The following is a 19,492-nucleotide window of genomic DNA, read 5'->3' as shown; positions in this document are numbered from 1 at the left end:
TTTATCATTAAAAACAAACAAACAATAAAAACGAGCATTTTCAACCACTTTGTGATTCTTTAGATTTTTTTAGGGCATTATTCAGAAAAGCAATTAAAATCATGGTCTGAATCAGTAACAAATGGGTGGGTGTGATGAGACCCCCCATACCATGAGTATATCTCCCTACACAAGTACAATGCGATAGATGCCCACAAATGTGAATAAATAGGGAACAGGTCTGAGGTGCTTACAAAATGGGAGTCTGTTTCCAATTCCCTGGAGGTGGTGCCTCGTGAGGACCACTGTGTGTGAAATGCTCTGTCGGTGTGGTGTGTGGGTTTGGCAAACAGCATGTGCAACATTCTGGCACCAAGAGGTGAAAAGCACCTGGCATGGGTGATGCGCATCCCACAGTCATGCTGGCACAGGCTTCTCCAGTGGGGTGTGGAACTATTTCCACTGACACACAGGCTGGTTGCCTGTAATAGAAATGTGCACATGTGAGGAGCTGAAAAGAGACATCTCATCAAGCATCCAAATACTAAGAAACAGCATTGGGCATGGATTAGTGAAATCACTGTATTGATCATAAATCAGTATATAAATGTTTTGATTCTGTTCTTATCTTTTGAAACTCTTTTATATAGAGTATTCCCTCACTTATCGTGGGTATTACATTCTAGACACCCTGCAATAGGTGAAAATCCGCGAAGTAGGAACCTTACATTTATTTTAGTATTTATATATATTATAAGGCTTTATAAACCCTTCCCACACACTTATAAACCGTTCCCAGTCCCTTATTAACCTTTCCAATACATTTTTTTCTACTAAAAGATTAATTCATTTTTTGTATGTTTTATTGATTATGCCATTATAGTTGTCCCAATTTCTTTTCCCTTTGCTCCCCTCCATCCAGCAACCCCCCTTCCTCCAGCAGTACCCCCGCCCTTAGTCCATGTCCATGGTTGTGCATAAAGCTCTTCTCAACATTTCCCTGTCTATTCCCCACCCTCCTACTTTGCTTCTTTTTTTAACAGTATATTTTATTGATTATGTTGTTACAGTAGTTTCAATTGTTTTCCCCTCGGCTCCCCTTTGCCCAATATGCCCCTTCCCTCCAGAAATCCCACCCCCCCTTACTTCATGTCCATGGGTCGTGCATATAAGTTCTTTGGCTTCACTCTTTCCTATATTATTCTTAACTTCCCCCTGTCTATTTTGTACCAACCAATTATGCTTCTTAGTCTCTGCACCATATCCCCATTTCTCACCCTCCCCCCTCCCAACTGATAAGCCTCCAAATGATCCCCATACCTATGATTCTGTTCCTATTCTGGTTTGCTTAGTTGCATTTTGTCTATATTTTTTAGATTCAGTTGTTGATCATTGTGAGTTTGTTGTCATTTTAGTGTTCATAGTTTTGATCTTCTTTTTCTTAAGTCCCTTTGACATTTCACATAATAATGGCTTGGTGATGATGAACTCCTTTAGCTTTACCTTGTCTGGGAAGCACTTTATCTGCTATTCCAGTCCAAATAGTAGCCTTGCTGGATAGAGTAATCCTGGTTGCAGGTTGCCTTTCATCACATTGAATACTGCTTGCAAATCCCTTTCTGCCTGCAAAGTGTCCTCTGAGAAATTAGCTGATGGTGCTATAGGCATCCCCCTGTAGGCAACTCTTTGCCTCTATCTTGGTGCCCCCAGGACTCTCTCTTTATCTTTCACCTTTTGGCATCTCAATCATGATGCTTCCTGGTGTGGTCCCCTCTGGGTCCAGCTTGCCCGGGACCCTCCATGCTTCCTGGACCTGTATGTCCATCTCCTTCGCAAAATTTGGGAAGTTTTCCTCATTTTTTCAATTCTTGCTTCCTCATTCTTCACTGGTTGACAGCTTTTTTCTTCCCTATGTTCCAAATCATTCATTTGAACCCTGACTTCCTTCTCTTCACCATTGGTTTTGTGTGGATTTTTCTTCATTTCACTCAGCATAGCCTTCCTGTCTTCTCTTATGCATTTGCCATACTCAAGCATAACTGTCAAGCCTGTGAGCATCTTTATCACCAGTGTTTTGAGTTCTGCATCTGTTAGGTTGTCTACCTCCTCATCTGTTAAGTTGGCTGTCTGCTCATCGCTTAGTTCTCTCACTGGAACCTTGATCCGTTTCCCCTTTTGGGCCATACTTCTCTGTCTCCTCATTCACAGGCTTCTGTGTTTGTTTGCCTCTGCATCCCAGGTAGAGCTGTCATTCCTGTTATGTTCTAAGGGGCAGAGACTTAGGGATTCATCAGTAGAGGGAGACCTGTTCCACCACGTTGTGGCGCTGTATGTGGGGGATGGGTCTGGGAGGGAACAATGCTGCCCGCTCAGCACTTGCCCCTTTTCCAGGCACCTCTCCCACTTCCATACCGGACTGGCACCCCTCTAGCTGCTGCCCTGGCCATCGTTCCCAGAGTGAGTGGGTCTGCAGATGTTCTAGGATCATGAGGGCCCTTTAAACAAGCGGACTCTGCTGAGAGACCAGCAGTTTCTGCCTTCACCCCAATCCCCACTGGTCAGCAGAGTCAGAAGCAATGAGGCTTGATTTTCCCCAGTGCTGGGACTGTGAACTATGAGGTCCAGTGAAGAGCTGGGGAAACTCCCCAGGTGTCCCTCCTGACTTTTTAAGATGTGTGACTGTGCTTTCTGCCAACCTGCCTCTGCCGCCGCTGCTGCTGCCACCACCTCACCGAGTCCTCTCCACCCAGGCTCCACCCCTCCTACCTGTCTGGATGAGTATTTCTTTTTTTTATCTTTGTTTGCTGGACTCCCATGCAGTTTGATTTTCTGAAACTTCTAGTTGTTTCTAGTTTTGAGGTAGTTGTATTCCTTCTTAGTTGTGGAGGGAGACGCAGCGTGTCCATTTATGCCTCCATCTTGGCTGGAAGTCCCCCTTTTCCACACTTTTATAAACACTACTTATGTTCTTAAACATATTCTACACTCTTAAACCTATGTAACTTTAACAACATACATATACAGTACCACAAAATCCCACAATATAGGGGAAAATCCGCCATAAATAATTAAATATAATACTTTAAAAAATCCCGTGATACAGTGAGGCCATGATAAGTGAACCACGATATAGAGAGGGACTATTGTACATTATTTCATTGGTTTATTATTATTATCATTACATCCATTTTCCAGATAGTGAGCAATTTCAGATTTAACAAAGGTTACATGCAAGGGGATTACAACTGAAAATCTTCATATTGTGCATATAGCTTTTCCTGGGGATTATGTCTAAGCAGTAGTAGAAATTTAAGCATTTATTACTGTGTTTCAATGCACTTAAATAAGCACTGTGCATGCATTATCTTATTTACTCTTAGGAGAAAGGTATAATTAAACCCATCTTACAGAAGAGAAATTTGAGACTCAGGCAGGCCTTGAGAAGGCAGGATTTAGACCCAAATTGGTCCAATTGCCAAAACTACATGCTATTTAATACTACATATGTGGCCCTCTAAAGGAAATACACTAATGAAGAAGCTAACATTTGTTTTATTTTGCTAAATACTACCTACATTTAAATTACATTGGTGTTGAAAAGAGCAATGATAATTCACACAGATCTGTGCTTTGCGTTTAGGCCCAATGATGCATGCCGAGGTGGGTGACTCTATCCTGATCATATTTAAGAACAAAGCCAATCGGCCTTACTCCATCTCAGCCCATGGCGTGGAGGACACAGAGAGTGGGAAGCGACTCCAAGTGCCCATGACAAAGCCAGGTAAGTTACCCAAGAATTCTGCTTTGTTCTGAGCAGGACACCAGACTCGGCTATTTTCTGATCTCTGAAAGGTGTTGAAGAGCTCGTCTTAATGTTTATGTGTTCCAGCCATCACCTAGTCACTCCCAATATAAGATTATCATTCATTCAATGGCCAAATGTTTATGGAGGTTCTAGGGTCGATTAGTCACCTAAGAACATACTAAGACATAATAATAGCTAACAGATATTGAATGTTAATCTTGTGCCACATGCTGTGCTTCATATTAAAATAAAACAGACAACAGAACCTCATTTATCCTCATAATAACCCAGTGAGGTAGACACTAATAGTATTTTATTAAACCTGATACCATTGATTATAATGTTCATTGTTATTTTATCTGTTTCTAAAAAAAGAAAAAGCATGCTGCCAATTAAACTTTAACATGCCACTGATTGAAAAATACATCCTGACTTTAGTTATATTAATTTATGAAAAATGTTCATCCTGTAATTGGTGAAATATGGTATTATGTCCATTTAACAGATGACAAAAACACAGAAGAGTAAAGAACTTGACTAGGTCAAACATTACTAATGGGAAATCCCCAGTTTGTCTAACTTTAGAACCTGACCACTTAACCACACATTTCTCTCAAGATAATTCAAATGAACTTGGAAGAAAAAAAGACAAGCTAGATGAATCATTTCAGTAATAGTGTGGGTTTTACACGATGAAATTCTAAGTGGTGAAGAATTTCAAGAATATGTGTGGGTGTGTTTATAAAAGTTTCAGAGAACAAAAATCCATGAAAACTGATTGATTAGTTAGGAGAAATCAGGAGAAGGACTAATTAGGTAAAGCTATATAAAGGAGGTAGAACTCCAGTTCAGTTTTGAAAGATGCACCGAAGGGAGAGAAGATCTCACAATTTCAGCAGCTTCCCATAACATGTATACAGTTGAAGTATAGTTGTAATAAATGTGAAGAGCCACTGTTACCTTGAGTTATGAAATTGAAAGCAACCATGGGTATAATTACAGGGGAGTTATATTCCATTTTACCTCTTATGCATAGTAACATAATACTTAATACTATAGTAACTACAACAAGTCATATGAACTTTAAAAAATTAAAGATGCATAAAAATAAGAGAAGAACAATTTCATGCATCACTAGAAAAAGTTAGCAAGGTACCAATATAAGGATGGGGCTGGGGGAAAGAAATCTCCATCGGCCACTATTCCAACTTCTTCTGCCACACCCACTCCACCCCACCCCACCCCATGCAGTAACAGAAGCCTGTGTTTTGCTTCTTCAAGAAACTTTTCATAAACATCCTAAATATCTATCTACAGGAAAATATTAAAGTAAATTTTGGAATATCCTTACAATGGACTATTGTGCAGCCATTAAATTATATTTAAGAAGATCTGAACCCTAGCTGAGTTGTTCAGTTGGTTAGAGAGTCACCCCAATACACCAAGGTTTCAGGGTTTGATCCCCAGTCAGGGCACATAGAGAATCAACCAATGAATGCATAAATGAGTGAAACAACAAATCTATGTTTCTCTCTCTCGCTCTCTCATCAATCAGTCAATCAATCAATAAATCAATCAAAAGTTTGAATGACATGGGAAACACTTGTGGTTTCATGTTAAGCAAAATACAAGCATAGAAGAAAGACCTGAGGGAAATAAGCCAAAATGTTAGTAATGATTTTATCTTTGTGGTGGTATTTGAGTAGCAGAGTGATACTCATTTCTACTTTTTCACATTTTAGCATACTTTTTAAATTTTTATAATGGATGTGTCTTGCTTAGATGAAGAGGAAAATGTTTTAATATGGGTCAAAAAAGTCATTAAATAAAATTATTCATTTTTGATGGTGGAAAGCATGTCCTGGGGAGAAAGAAAGGTGCCAGTCAGGCATTGATGAGGCTCTGGTAGAGATGAGGACAAGCTGGGTGACCTGTGAGGCTGTTGTGCCTTAATGGCGAGGATGTGCAAGGGACACAGATCCTCTGTGCTGGCTGGCCTTCAAAGAGTCCTTGATGTGAGGGTTATGGGAATGAGGAGAAGAATCATTAGAAAGTGACAAAGGGACATTTTTCTTACTGGAAGTCAGAGAGAATCCCCACAGGGTCTGACAGGCTGAAAGGTTTGGGAGGGCCCAGAGATGGGGGCTAGGGGCAAGCAACGAGCTTTGTGCAGGAACCCCAGGCAAACTGGAGAAGAGGGATTAATCAGGGCATGTGTGAGATAAGGAGAGCAAATGAGCATCAAAAGCAAACTAAGCAGCCCCTATCAAATTTTTTATTTTCTCTCATAATTAAATGACTCAAAAAATATTTACTGAGCATCTTCTTTTTATTTAGAGCTGCACTTCCTGCTGGATGGTTCCAACTTTAATAATACCACCCCTGTAGCCATTTGCATTTAGGAGGCTAATTATCAGTGGTTTATCTTGTTATTAACAAGGCAGAAAGGCTATAATGAAACTTAATGGCAATTAGACCTGAAGTCATACTGCTAACCCACGGGTGTATGAGCACAGATGCAGTAAAGTTACATGTAAATATTACTTTCATTTTGCCTTATGGCTTACGTTCAGCTATAGGTTATTTGTTCTGATGGGTGGGAATGGGACACGGTTCAAAAGGAGATGTGGCTTTTATTTGACACTTTTATGATGTGATTATCTTGCTAATTTATGAGTATATTTGTGACTCCTTTGTAAGGCTCTGGATCGGCCACCAACAATGCATAAATATGATGACTGGCAACAGGAAGTGTATACATTTGTTATTAGTATATATAGAAATTAACATTATTGACTGCCTTCAGTGTGAGGCACTATCCTAAGTTTTGCTTTTTAATCCTCACCTGAGAATATGTTTATTGATTTTAGAGAGGGAGGAAGGGAGAGAGAGAAAGGAAGAGAAAGAGAGAAAAACATCCACATGAGAGAGAAGATCATTTGGTTGCCTCCCTTATGTACCCTGACCAGGAATCAAACCCACAACCTTTTGGTTGGACAATGCTCCAACCTACTTAGCCACCTGGCCAGAGCCTAGGTATTTTATTTAATTTAATTCTCACAGCAGTCTAACTCACTTTATGAGTAAGGAAACAAAAAGTCAATGAGGTTAAGTAAGTTGTCAAAGTTTAGGTAAAGAGAAAGTCATAGGGTTGAGATTTGGAACTAGGTCTCTCTGATTCTCTCTGGTTCTGACTAGATCTCACCTGTCTACACATTAAAATCACCTGGGAAGCCTTAAAAAAATTATGGATGCCCTAGTCCCAGACCCCTGACACGCTAACTTCTTTGGTTTGGGATGAGGCCTGAGCAGTGAGAGTTTACAAAGCTTCCTAGTGATTCCATAGAAGCCGAGGCTGAAAGCCACAGTAACTCAACTGAGCTGGAGCATAGCTCTTGGGAGAGAGACATGAAATTTGAGGAAAAAAAGCAGTAAGGTATAAAATAAGTCTTCATTTCCTGAATAAACATCCATTAATAATAGAAAGGGCAAACTAGAGGGAAGGCTGTAGTCTGAAATGAAAAATCTGCCACTTTGAAACTGCAGAAAATCAAGGTCTGAGTTTAATGGGAACATTTCTAATGAATGTGTACTTCTCCCCGGCCATAAACATTAACTAAAACATATAAAGATCTGTTTGCATTTTGTCAGCGAAATCATCTGGAATAGAGGTAACACTGGTAAATCCTTTCTATTTCTTCTCATTTGTTTCAGGAGAAGTAAAAACTTACATATGGAATGTCCCTAAGAGATCTGGTCCAGGGCCATCTGACCCAAATTGTATTCCATGGGTTTACTATTCAACAGTAAACTTTGTGAAGGTAAGGTGGCGGGAACAGGCAAAATGCTCATAGTAATGTAGCCTTGAGTTAGCTACTATGTCATCACAACTCTGGTGGGTATATGTGAAGGGATGAAGTGGTTTAGAGCAGGGGTCTCTCAATGGCCAGGCCCACTTGTTTACATTTTCTATGGTTGAGTTGAGAAGCTGTAAGAGAAACCGTATGGCCCACAAAGTAAAAAATATTTACTATCTGGCGCTTTGCAGGAAATAAAAATGTGTCAGCTCTTAATCTAAAGTATGGGGCAGGGGAGAACAAATAAAATCCCAATGTTTCAATGATCAAATTTAGAATTTACAAGGTAGTTTGAAGCAAAGAGGTTATATAAATAAATAACCATAAAATAAAAAATATTTTAATATAATTTATGCCATGGGTTTTTTTAATTTACTTGTTTTTTTCTATTACAGTTGTCCCACTTTTTCCCCCATTGTTCTCCGCCTACCCCGCCCACCCCTTCTCCCTCAGTCCATCCCCATCCCATTGTCCATTCCTATACCATGGGTTTTGATGTGTGAGATCTATCCTTTATAAAGACATTACCACTGCTAATAGGGCTCAGGAAAAGAAAGCACATGTCAAACATAGTACAGTAGTCCCTCTTTATATCGTGGTTCACTTATCGCAGCCTCACTGTATTGCAAGATTTAAAAAAATATTACATTTAATTATTTATTGCAGATTTTTTGCTACATCACGGGATTTTGTGGTACTGTATACATATGTTGTTAAAGTTTCATAGGTTTAAGAGTGTAGAATATGTTTAAGAACATAAGTAGTGTTTATGGAAGTGTGGAGAGGGTTGATAAGGGAGTGGGAAAGGTTAATAAGGGACTGGGAATGGTTTATAAGTGTGTGGGAAGGGTTTATAAAGCCTTAAAAATATATATAAGTACTAAAATGAGTGTAAGGTTCCTACTTCGTGGATTTTCACCTATTGCGGGGGTGTCTAGAATGTAGTAGCTATGATAAGTGAGGGAATACTGTAACTGAAGCTATAGACTATTTGAATAATAAATAGGCTACTTCATATAGAAAAAAGACAAAGATTCACTGTTGACTGAGTCAGAGATGTATGTGGTAAAACAAATAGTCTTTAATTATATGTCATAAGTCAAAGTCCAAACCAAAGTCATATATGGTATAAGTATTGCCCATTATTTAAAAAATAAAAAATTATCTTAAACTTTCTTTTAATTATTAGATGGCTGCATTAATGTCCTTGAGTTGTACTGGACAGTGCAGGAGTTATGGAGTGACATACAAGACACTTCAGAAAACAAACTTACATTTTGGAATTATGAGAAACACACACTTATTTATTTAATTCTTTGTACATCCCAACAAATATTTATTGAGCATTTGTGATTGCAAATGATTCTACCAAGTACTATGAGCAATGCAAATATTCTTGTCTTGGAGGAACTTATACTCTTTGGGGAAACTAATACATGTGCTCTCTCATTATTGTAACAAAATTCTGTATCTGGTGAGTTCTATAGGAGTGCAGGGGAATGAGAGTGTAGGAAGAGAAACCATTGTGAGCAAAGCCAGAAATAGAAAAGTAGGTGTGTTTGGGAAATGGTGAGAGTCCCGTTTAGCCAAATAGATAATATGGAAAAAAAGCAGTGGGGGAGCTTAAGCTAGAGAAACCCATTGGGGAAGCATCTACCTGCCCAGGATTTACCTTCTATTCAGTAGCCCCTGGAGATTCACGGAGGACTTCTAGATGTGGGGGTGATGAGATGAATCTGATGACAGTCAACAGGAGGGCTGGAGGTGAGCTGAGGTGAGCCAGAGACTAGAGAGGAGCCAACTACTAGTCCAGGGTGAAGTATTAACCTCCTACCCTAGAAGGGTGGCAGATGGAATGGAAAGGAAGTTGCAGAATGGAGAGGTATGGTAAAGGGAAAAGAAACGTAAGATTTGACAGCAAATGAGATGGGACAACATGAAAAAGAAAGAGGAATTAAACACTAAAATCAAGTTTTCTGATCTAAATGACAGGTAATATCATAGCACTGTTAACAGAAATAGAGAATTCAGGAGAAGAAATGGTTTGAGAGAAATCATAAAGGTCCACTTGGGAAATGCTTAGCAGATTGAATTGTTGCAGGAGGAATATCTAAGTAGGAGTTGGAAATGTGGGAGTTTTCCCTCAGAAGAAAGTTTGGGCTGAACAACTTGGCATGGAGGTTATCCATGGTCCTGTGTCATCTGCTACTCACCTGGTTCACTCTTATCTGTAGGAAGTGGAATATAAGCATCGGTATATAGCTATAAATACAAACTCACTTGAAAAGCCAACAGAAAAATGGAAATAAGCATTCATTTACTCACTGAATATTTATCAAGCACCTTCTATGTACTAGACACAGGACTATTTCTGGAGCTGCAGCAATAAGTGAGGGACACAGCCTCTGCCCTCAGGGAGCTTACTCTGTAGCAAATTTTTAGGAATACTCCTAAATTTTCATGAAGGTCATTCTGTTTATTCTGGGCTTCTTAGTACTTAGTTTGCATTCAGTCTTTATACAACGACTTTCTTACAAGCACTTAATCTGTGTTATTAAATTATTTAAAGTCTCTTCTAATTCAGTTTTATTTTATTTCAGGATACATATAGTGGTTTGATGGGTCCACTGATTATATGCAGAGAAGGAGTGTTAAATGAAAATGGAAGAAGAAGTGATATTGATTATGAATTTGTTCTCTTGTTTTTGGTATTTAATGAGAATGAATCTTGGTATCTGGATGACAATATTAAGAAGTATCTCAATAAAGATCCACGAGATTTTAAGCACACTGATGATTTTGAGGAGAGCAACAAAATGCATGGTATATCAGCTATTTAAAAAGAAAACTTTGTTGAGATACGTTCATAGAAATTCCTTTAACTGTAGGATGTACCCAGCTCCCTCCTTTGAGTTCTTCCTGTCCTCAGAGGCACCTGGACTGAAACAAGTCCTCTGACGTTGCCAGCAAGGTCCGGCCAGGCTGCGTCCCAGTTGTTTTGGGAGCACTACCTCTGAATGCTAAGATTCCTAAATTATAAGACTGTGAAGAAATTCTTTAAAGACAAATGATCACTTATTGTTATATTTCTATAGGAATACATCATAACTTCTAATTGATCAAATTAAAGCACCTGGTTTAACTGTTTCTGGAACATAAAATGCCATCACAAAATTTCTGTTTTAATGTGTCTATGTTATTTAATTCTATGTAATTTAAGGTAGCTTTTCTTTTAAGTGAGAATACTGTGTTTAATTGACACATCTGCACTCTCTCACAAAGCTAGTTAATTGCTAACATAAATCAGAATTAGCCTGATCTCTCATTCAGCTACTCTTCCTCCTACCAATTTTGCCTCCCTCTCCCAACAGTTTCTTAGTATGCTCTCTATTTTTAATGAATGTAACTCATTTGGTTGTGTGATGCGCACAGAAAGTGAAGTGAGAGTACGCCATCACGTCAGCGCAGCTTGAGCTTGCTTTGGCCACTGCAAGGTCATGGGCTCTGCTGGTGTGAAGCTTTTTGGAGAGTCGGCCAGGCTTAGAAACTTCTCCAAAGTAGTTCTCAGAAAGCGACATGTGAAAGAGTTAGCTTCTAATTGGTTCAGCTATGATATATATGAACTTGCTTCTCTCTGCTTTAGTTCACTGAACTGTAGAATGCTATAAATCTGGCTACCTCACAAATGAGGCTGTAATCTACTGCACCAAAAGGAATCTACTGAATAAACAAACCAATAAACAGCACACACTGCTACCCGAGATGTAGCTTTCAAAAATAAACTGCTATTTCTCTTTTCTAGCTCTCTTTGTTTAAGGATTTCTTAGTAATCTAAATTTTGGGTCTGGAATGGTGGGGACAATGAGAATACTGGTGACTTATAAGATCTTTTTGAATGAGATTAACTAGTAAGCATCTCCTCACTAATCAAAAGCTATTTTCTTTTCACCCTCTTAGCTATTAATGGAAAGATCTTTGGGAATCTCCATGGCCTCATCATGAATGAAGATACAATGACAAACTGGTATTTGTTAGGAATAGGAAGTGAAGTGGATATACACACCATCCATTATCATGCTGAGAGTTTTCTTTTCAAAGTAAGTATAACAAAAATGCTTTGGGGGAGACATTCTGAACTAAGAAATTCAATGTGTTTCCTCTGTGAAATAAGGTTACTTGGCAATAAGGCTTGTGGAGAGTGGTGGTTAATATTAGAAAATAGAACAGAATAATATAACTATATCCTTCCCCAGGAGGAAATTTCTTAACACGTACATATATTTTATCATACTTGTAAAAACAAACTAACAAACAAAAACAAAAAACAAAAAAACCTCCAAGCTTCAGAGGAGAGTTTTCTCATCACTAATAGAATAATTCTGCCCACTCTAGATTATGCTATTCATATTGTATGTGAAAACATCTGTAGTATTTTGTCCCCTTTCCTTATCCTTCCTTTTTTCTTTCTCTTTTCTATGTGATTAGCTAACAGAATAGCCCCATATAGAAAAAGAGCTGTTTTGAGCTTTGACTTGGGCCCAAAAACTTTATCTTGACTCCAGGGTAAGCCCTGGATCACGTGTGGCCTTCTGCCTGTCTAGCACCTGTACCATATGGTTGGTGCCAGCCATAAACATTACAAGGGGAGCTGTTTCAGAAACAAATTGCCGGGCCCTTCCCCAGGATTGCTGAATCAGGACCTCCAGGAATAAGGTCTAAATAGTCTGTCATCTCAAGTGCTCTATGTAGTCTACAGGGTAGTAGAATAGAGAAGAATAATCACATCTTATCTGAGGGCAAAACCCACACTAGTTACACAGGAATAAACAATAACTTTAATAAAACATTTAATATCCTCTACTCTCTGTATATTTATTCAACATAGTTTAGGGCACCAAGTATTAGCTTATAATGACTATAGTTTTATGTATTAAATGGCTATGCTCATTTTCAGAACTTGGCTTTTTTACATTTTATTTTTCATTTACAGTTTAATTCAATATTATGTTGTGTTAGTTTTAGGTATGCAGCATAATAGGTAGACAGTCATATACTTTACAAAGCAGTCCCCCAATATTTCAAGTACTCACCTGACACCATAAATAGTTATGACAGTGTTATTGACTATATTTCCTATGCTGTAATTTACATCCTCATGACTATTTTATAACTACCAATCTGTACTTCTTAATCCCTTCACCTTTTTCATCCAGTTCCCCAACATCCTCCACTCTGGCAACCATCAGTCTAGAACCTGGCTTTTTAAACCCACATTTTAAAAATGATATTAAAATTTTAGGTACAGATATAAAATTATTTTATATAAAAACTTGAAGTTAAGGAATCATTTACAATGAACAGAATTCACCCTCTTTAGTACACAGGTCTGTTTTAAAAAATACACACATTGGTATAACTGATGGTAATCAAAATAAAGAACATCTCCACCACCACCTAACATGTCCTTGTTGTACCCTCTAGAGTCAGCTCCTTCCCCATGCTTAACCCCTGGCAAACTCTGGTCTGTTTTCTATCTCTATAGCTCTGCCTTTTCCAAGTGTCATATAAAGGAAATCATACAGTCTGTAGAGTTTTGAATCTGCCTTGTTTCATTTAGTATAGGCATTTGAATTGCATCCATCCTGTTCTGTATATTAGTAGTTTGTGTTCCATTTGATTGTTGAGTAGTAGTCCATTGTATGGATATGTTACAGTTTGCTTATTTATTCCTCTGTTGAGAAACATTTGGGTTATTTACAATTTTTGATTATTACAAATAAAATCATTATAAACATTTGAGTACATGTTTTTACATGAACATTTTTCATTTTTCTTGAGATAATACCTAGGAGTGGATTGCTAGGTCATGTTGTGAGTGTATGTTTAACTCTATAAGGAACTGCCAAACTTTTCTGCAGAGGCAGAACCATTTTGCATTTCCACCGGAAATGTATGATAACAGCACTTATTACATACCCACATCAGCACTGGTATCTTCCATTTTTATTTTATTTTTTTTCTTTGCTATCCCATTAAATGTGCAGTGGTATCTCACTGTTCTTTATTTGCATTTTCTCAAAGGCTAATGATATTGAGCATCTTTTCATGTGTTTATTACCCTCTGTTATCTGTAAATCTTCTTTGGTGAAGTGTCCTTGTTTTAATTAGGTTGTTTGTTTCCTTATTGTTGAGTTTGAGGGCTTTATACAATCTAGATATACAAATCTTTTACCAGATGTGAGATCAGCAAATATTTGTTCCCAGTCTGTGATATTTTTTCATTCCCTTAACATTATCTGTCATAAAACAGAAATTCTTAATGTTGATGAAGTCTAATTTATCATTTTTTTCTTTATAGATCATGCTTTTGGTATCATATCTAAGAACTCTTTGCCCAACTCAAGGTCAAAAAGATTTTTTTCTAGAAGTTTTATAGTTTTAGGTTTTATATTTAGGGCTCTGATCTGTTTTAAGTTAATTTTTATATATGGTTCAAGGTTTTTGTTTTGTTTTGTTTTTTCATAAATGTCCAGTTGTTTCATTGAAAAGACTGCCTTTCTCCCACTGTGTCAAAATCATATTGATCATATATATATGTGGGTATAGTTCTGGGTTCTCTGTTCTGTTACATTTATCTATATGTCCTTTCTTGAATGCCATCATTTTGATTACTTTAGTGTGACAGTAAGTCTTAAAATCAAATCTTAAAATTGCTTTAGCTATTCTAGATTTTTGCCTTCCCATATAAATTTTATAAATAGCTTGGAATTAATGTAAAGTAATATTGAAGGTCAACTGCAATTGAAAAATAAAATTAAAAAAATAAACAGCTTTTTGATTTCTATTTTAAAAATTCTGCTGGGATTTTGATTAGAATTGCATGAAATTTATACATTGGTTTGGGAACAATAGGTATCTTAATATTGACTCAATTGATGAACATGGTGTATTTCTATTTATTTAGATCTTGTTTGTTTTCTTCCATCAATCTTTTGTATTTTTCAGCATACTGATCTTGCATATATTTTTTTGGATTATTACCTGTACTTGGATTTTGGTGATAGTATAAATAGTACTGTTTTATTTCAATTTCTAATTGTTAATTGCCAATATGTAGAAATACAATTGACTTTTGTAAAATTGACCTTCTATCCTGCAACTTTCTCAGCTAGTTCTAGTAGTTATTTGTAGAGTTTGGGAGGATGGTTTCCTACATAGACAATCATGTTATCTGTGACTGGAGATAGTCTTATTTATTTTCTTTATTTTTCCCCCTTTGCTCCCCTCTGCCCTGTACTCCCCTTCCCTCCAGAAATCCCACCCCCCTTACTTCATGTCCATGGGTAGTGCATATAATTTATTTGGCTTCACTCTTTCCTATATTTATTCTTAACTTCCCCCTATCTATTTTGTACCAACTGATTATGATTCTTAATCCCTGCACCATTGCACCATTTCTCCCCTTGCCCCCTCCCAGCTGATAACCCTCCAAATGATCCCCATACCTATGATTCTGTTCCTATTCTGGTTTGCTTAGTTGCATTTTGTTTTTCTTAAGTAAGTCCCTTTGACATTTCATATAATAATGGCTTGGTGATGATGAACTCCTTTAGCTTTACCTTGTCTGGGAAGCACTTCATCTGCCCTTCCATTCCAAATGATAGCCTTGCTGGATAGAGTAATCCTGGTTGCAGGTTGCCTTTCATCACATTGAATATTGCTTGCCAGTCCCTTCCTGCCTGAAAAATGTCCTCTGAGAAATCAGCTGATAGTCCTCCTATAGGCACCCCCCTGTAGGCAACTCTCCACCTCTCTCTTGCTGCCCCCAGGACTCTCTCTTTATCTTTCACCATTGGCATCTCAATCATGATGCATCTGGGTGTGATCCCCTCTGGGTCCAGCTCTCCTGGGACCCTCTGTGCTTCCTAGACCTATATGTCCATCTCCTTCACAAAATTTGGGAAGTTTTCCTCAGTTTTTTCAATTCTTGCTTCCTCATTCTGCACTGGTTGATTGTTTTTTTCTTTCTTATGTTCCAAATCATTGATTTGAACCCTGGTTTTTTTTCCCCTTCACCATTGGTTTTGTGTGGATTTTCCTTTGTTTCACTTAGCATAGCCTTCACTTCTTCTCTTATGTGTTTGCCATACTCAAGCATATCTGTCAAGCCTGTGAGCATCTTTATCATCAGTGTTTTGAATTCTGCATCTGTTAGGTTGGCTGTCTGCTCATCGCTTAGTTCTCCCACTGGAACCTTGATCTGTTCCCCCTTTTGGGCCATACTTCTCTGCCTCCTCATTCTGACAGGCCCCTGTGTTTGTTTGCTTTGTCTTATTTATTTTCAATCTGTATACCTTTCATTTCTTTTCTTGCCTTATTGTACTAGCTAGAAGCTCTACTATAATGTGGAATATGAATGTAAGGGTGGACATCTTTGACTTATTTTTAATGTTGGGGAAAAGCATTCAGTCATTCACCATTGAATATAAAGTTAACTGTAGATCCTTCTATTCTTGGTTTGCTAAAAGTTTTTATTATGAACAGATGTTAAATTCTATCAAATGCTTTCTCTGCATCTATTGAGATGACCACATTTTTCATTTTCAGTTTATTGTTTTTTTTACTATATTGGTAAATTACCTTGACTGATTTCCAAATTTTGAACTAATTTTCATTCCCAGGAGAAAGTTTACTTTGTCATAATGCAGTATCCTTTTTCTATATTTCTAGACTCAATCTGCTAGTGTTTTCCTAAAATTTTTTGCATCTATGTTCATGAAGAATACTGGTAATAGCTTTCTTTTCTTGTAAATTATTTGTCTGGTTTTGATGTCAGGGTAATGCCATCATCATAAAATGATTTTAAAGTGTTCCCTCCTCTTCTATTTTCTGGAATTGGTGTAGAATTGGTATTATTTCTTCTCTAAATGTTTGATAAAATTTGCCAGTGAAGATCTATAGACCTGGAGCTTATTTGATAGAAAGTCTTAATATAATTTCAGTTTTTAAATAGCTAACCTGAATAATGATACTTATTAGCTTTTCCCTTAAGAAATTTGTCCATACCATCTAAGTTGTAGAACTTAATGAAGTTGTTCATAATATTCTTTTATTATCCTTTTTAATGTCTATAAGGTCTCAGTGATGTCCCCTCTTTCATTCCTGATATTTGCAATTTGTGTCTTTCTTCTTCTTCCTCTTCCTCTTCTTATTCTTCTCCTTCTTCCCCTTCTTCCTCTTCTTCTTCCTCTTCCTCTTCTTCCTCTTCCTCTTCCTCTTCCTCTTCTTCTTCTCCTTCTTCCTCTTCTTCCCCTTCTTCCCCTTCTTCTCCTTCTTCTTCTTCTCCTTCTTCTTCTTCTTCTTCTTCTTCTTCTTCTTCTTCTTCTTCTTCTTCTTCTTCTTCTTCTTTCTTCTTCTTCTTTTTTTTTTCTTCCCTGGGTCAGTTGTCTAGAGGTTTGTATTAGTTAGTTATTGCTACCTAAAGACTCCAAAACTTAATGGCCTACAACAATAAACACTTATTATCTCACAGTTTCTCTGGGTCAGGAATCTGAGAATAGTTTAGCTAGTAGGTTCTGACTTGGCATCTTTCATAAGATATCAGCTGGACCTATAGTGTCATCAGGTTTGACTGAGGTTGGACAGTCTGCTTCCAAGCTCACTCCCAGGGCTGTTTACTGGAGGCTTCAGTTCCTCACCATGTGGGTATGGCATGGGGGCTGGCTTCCCCCAGAATGCACAATTTAAGAGGCGACAGCAAGAGACAGGGTATAGGATAGAAGCCTGTCTTTTATAACAACTATCTTTTATAACCTACAATTGGAAGTAGAATGTCATCACTTCTGCTATATGCTACTGGTCTCAGAGACCAACCCTCATTCAATGTAGGAGGGGACTATAAAGGTTATGACTACCAGGAACTGGGGATCAATGAGGGCCATTGTGGAGGCTGGCTACCACAAGTTTGTCAATTTTATTGATCTGTTCAAAGAACCAGCTTTTAGTTTCTTTGATTTACCTCATATTATATTTCTATTCTCGATTTTATTGATTTCTGCTGTTATTATTTCCTTCTTTCTGCAGATAGATAAATCTTACAGAGAAGATGTGTATGATCTCTTTCCTGGGACATTCCAAACTATCGAACTGTTTGCAGATCACCCAGGGACATGGCTGTTACACTGTCACGTATCTGACCATATCCACGCTGGCATGGAAACAACTTACACAGTCCTTCGGAACATAGGTATAATGATGTCTGTCAGCGATGCCAGGTGATAGACAGATGGCACCAGGCTTCTTGTGGACTCTGAAAAATGGAAGCACGAGACCCTAAAGGAGCTAAGAGTCAAGCAGGAGAGACAGACATGTAAATAGGAACCATAATAGAATATTAAACAAGACAAAATAGAGTGCAGAATACAGGGTTTAGTGGCAGCAGTAGGAAGCGGTGGTTAACAGTTGGGGGATATGAGCCAAGGTTCTACAGAGGCCATAATGCTTCAGTTGGATCTTAAAGGATGAGTAGAAGCTTGAAAAGTGATTGGGGTAGGAACAGCATGTATACTGAAATGAAGAGTAACACAGTAAGAATCCAAGAAAGACTTAAGGATACTGAAAGGAAAAAGTGCTTGCTGGAGAAATGAAGTAACTCTTGAAACAACTCATGTCATGTAAAGAATCTACTTCTATTGTTTATAAAGCAATTAACTGCCTTCTTTGTCCAGACAACAGGATTCCTTACTCCACCAAGTCTCCTTCTGGAGGAGCATCCCACCCGGCCACCATGCCCTCCAATGGTAATGACCCCTCCCTGAACCCTGCATGTGAATCACAGTGTTCACTCTCCAGGGCAGGTGGAGGCATGACACCTCACTTTTCTTTTTCACAGAAGAACCTGTCAAGGAGCAACTCTATTTCTTTGGCAAGAACCTGGGTCCTAGAGGAGCTAAAGCAGCCTTGGTCATCCTTTTCATCATGGGACTCCTCCTCCTGATTGTCACGGTAGTTCTCTCTCTCAGACTGTACTCTGAAAGGAACCAGGTGACATACCGGGCTGTCCAGTCCTGTGCGCTGCCCACGGATGCTCTGTGAACTAGCTGGTCTTGCTCCACAGGGAAACTGGACAAGGCATTGCTCGCCAAAGGCTGACACTGTATCCTGGATCAGGCTCTGAGCCTCTGGAGCAAAATCAAAGCAATTTGCTTTTACTTATTTTTAAATGGGCTGTGAACAATCCTCGGGTATGAAATACAGAAAGAGAGAATGGGTGTGACTGATAGAATGGTCTCAGTCTGTTCTGGGAATGAATTTGCTCAACTGCAGAGACCCTTTGAAAGATACTTTTATTTTCCATTTTTCATAATTCTTAGATTAGACAGCTTCCTTATCGAACCATCAAAGTTTTTAGATGAACAACTTGTGGAAAGAGTTATACTGCCTCAGGTATCTAACCAGAATAGCACTGATTCTTCAACTCTGTTACGTAAGACGCTTCCCGTAGCTGTTTCAGAGAAAAGAACTTTCTGATGAGTTCATGGAAATGTCTATGTCAGTATCTGCTAATAGAATCTGACCAAGTGAATATTTTAGAGGCTTTAGCCAGCTCTCCTGGCCTTTTCCACTTTAATATAAATAGCCTACACACTATTTGTTACAAAAAGCAACGTTATGAGCATTTAAAAAAACATTGCTGCTGTTTTTATGGCAAATTGTAGAGATACTTGAACGTTTATGACTCACTTAATGTTATTTGTTCATACAATATGTTTCTGTGGCAACGTTTGTATTTTCAAGAATCAACTAGAGAATCTGTTTCTGTGTTTCAGAATGGGGAGGGCTGGAATCTGTG

General features: G+C 38.1%; 1 protein-coding gene across 1 annotated transcript in view; it reads left to right on the top strand.

Annotated features, from left to right (window-relative positions):
- The window catches only part of HEPHL1 (hephaestin like 1), a 68,559-nt gene extending 49,285 nt beyond the window's left edge, over positions 1-19,274 (top strand). Inside the window, exons 14-20 of the mRNA XM_090265851.1 lie at positions 3,620-3,760; positions 7,499-7,605; positions 10,242-10,464; positions 11,599-11,738; positions 17,725-17,887; positions 18,369-18,440; positions 18,533-19,274. Of these exons, the coding sequence (XP_090121977.1) occupies positions 3,620-3,760; positions 7,499-7,605; positions 10,242-10,464; positions 11,599-11,738; positions 17,725-17,887; positions 18,369-18,440; positions 18,533-18,735 (1,049 nt within the window). The 3' untranslated portion in view covers positions 18,736-19,274. The remainder of the gene's footprint in view (positions 1-3,619; positions 3,761-7,498; positions 7,606-10,241; positions 10,465-11,598; positions 11,739-17,724; positions 17,888-18,368; positions 18,441-18,532) is intronic.
- Positions 19,275-19,492: the final 218 nt, after the last annotated feature.

This window comes from Furipterus horrens, unplaced genomic scaffold (assembly GCF_987537825.1).
Source record: "Furipterus horrens unplaced genomic scaffold, mFurHor1.1.pri manual_scaffold_2, whole genome shotgun sequence".
NCBI lineage: Eukaryota > Metazoa > Chordata > Mammalia > Chiroptera > Furipteridae > Furipterus > Furipterus horrens.
Note: the sequence above shows the minus strand (reverse complement) of the source record. Positions and strands in the feature narration are given on the sequence as shown.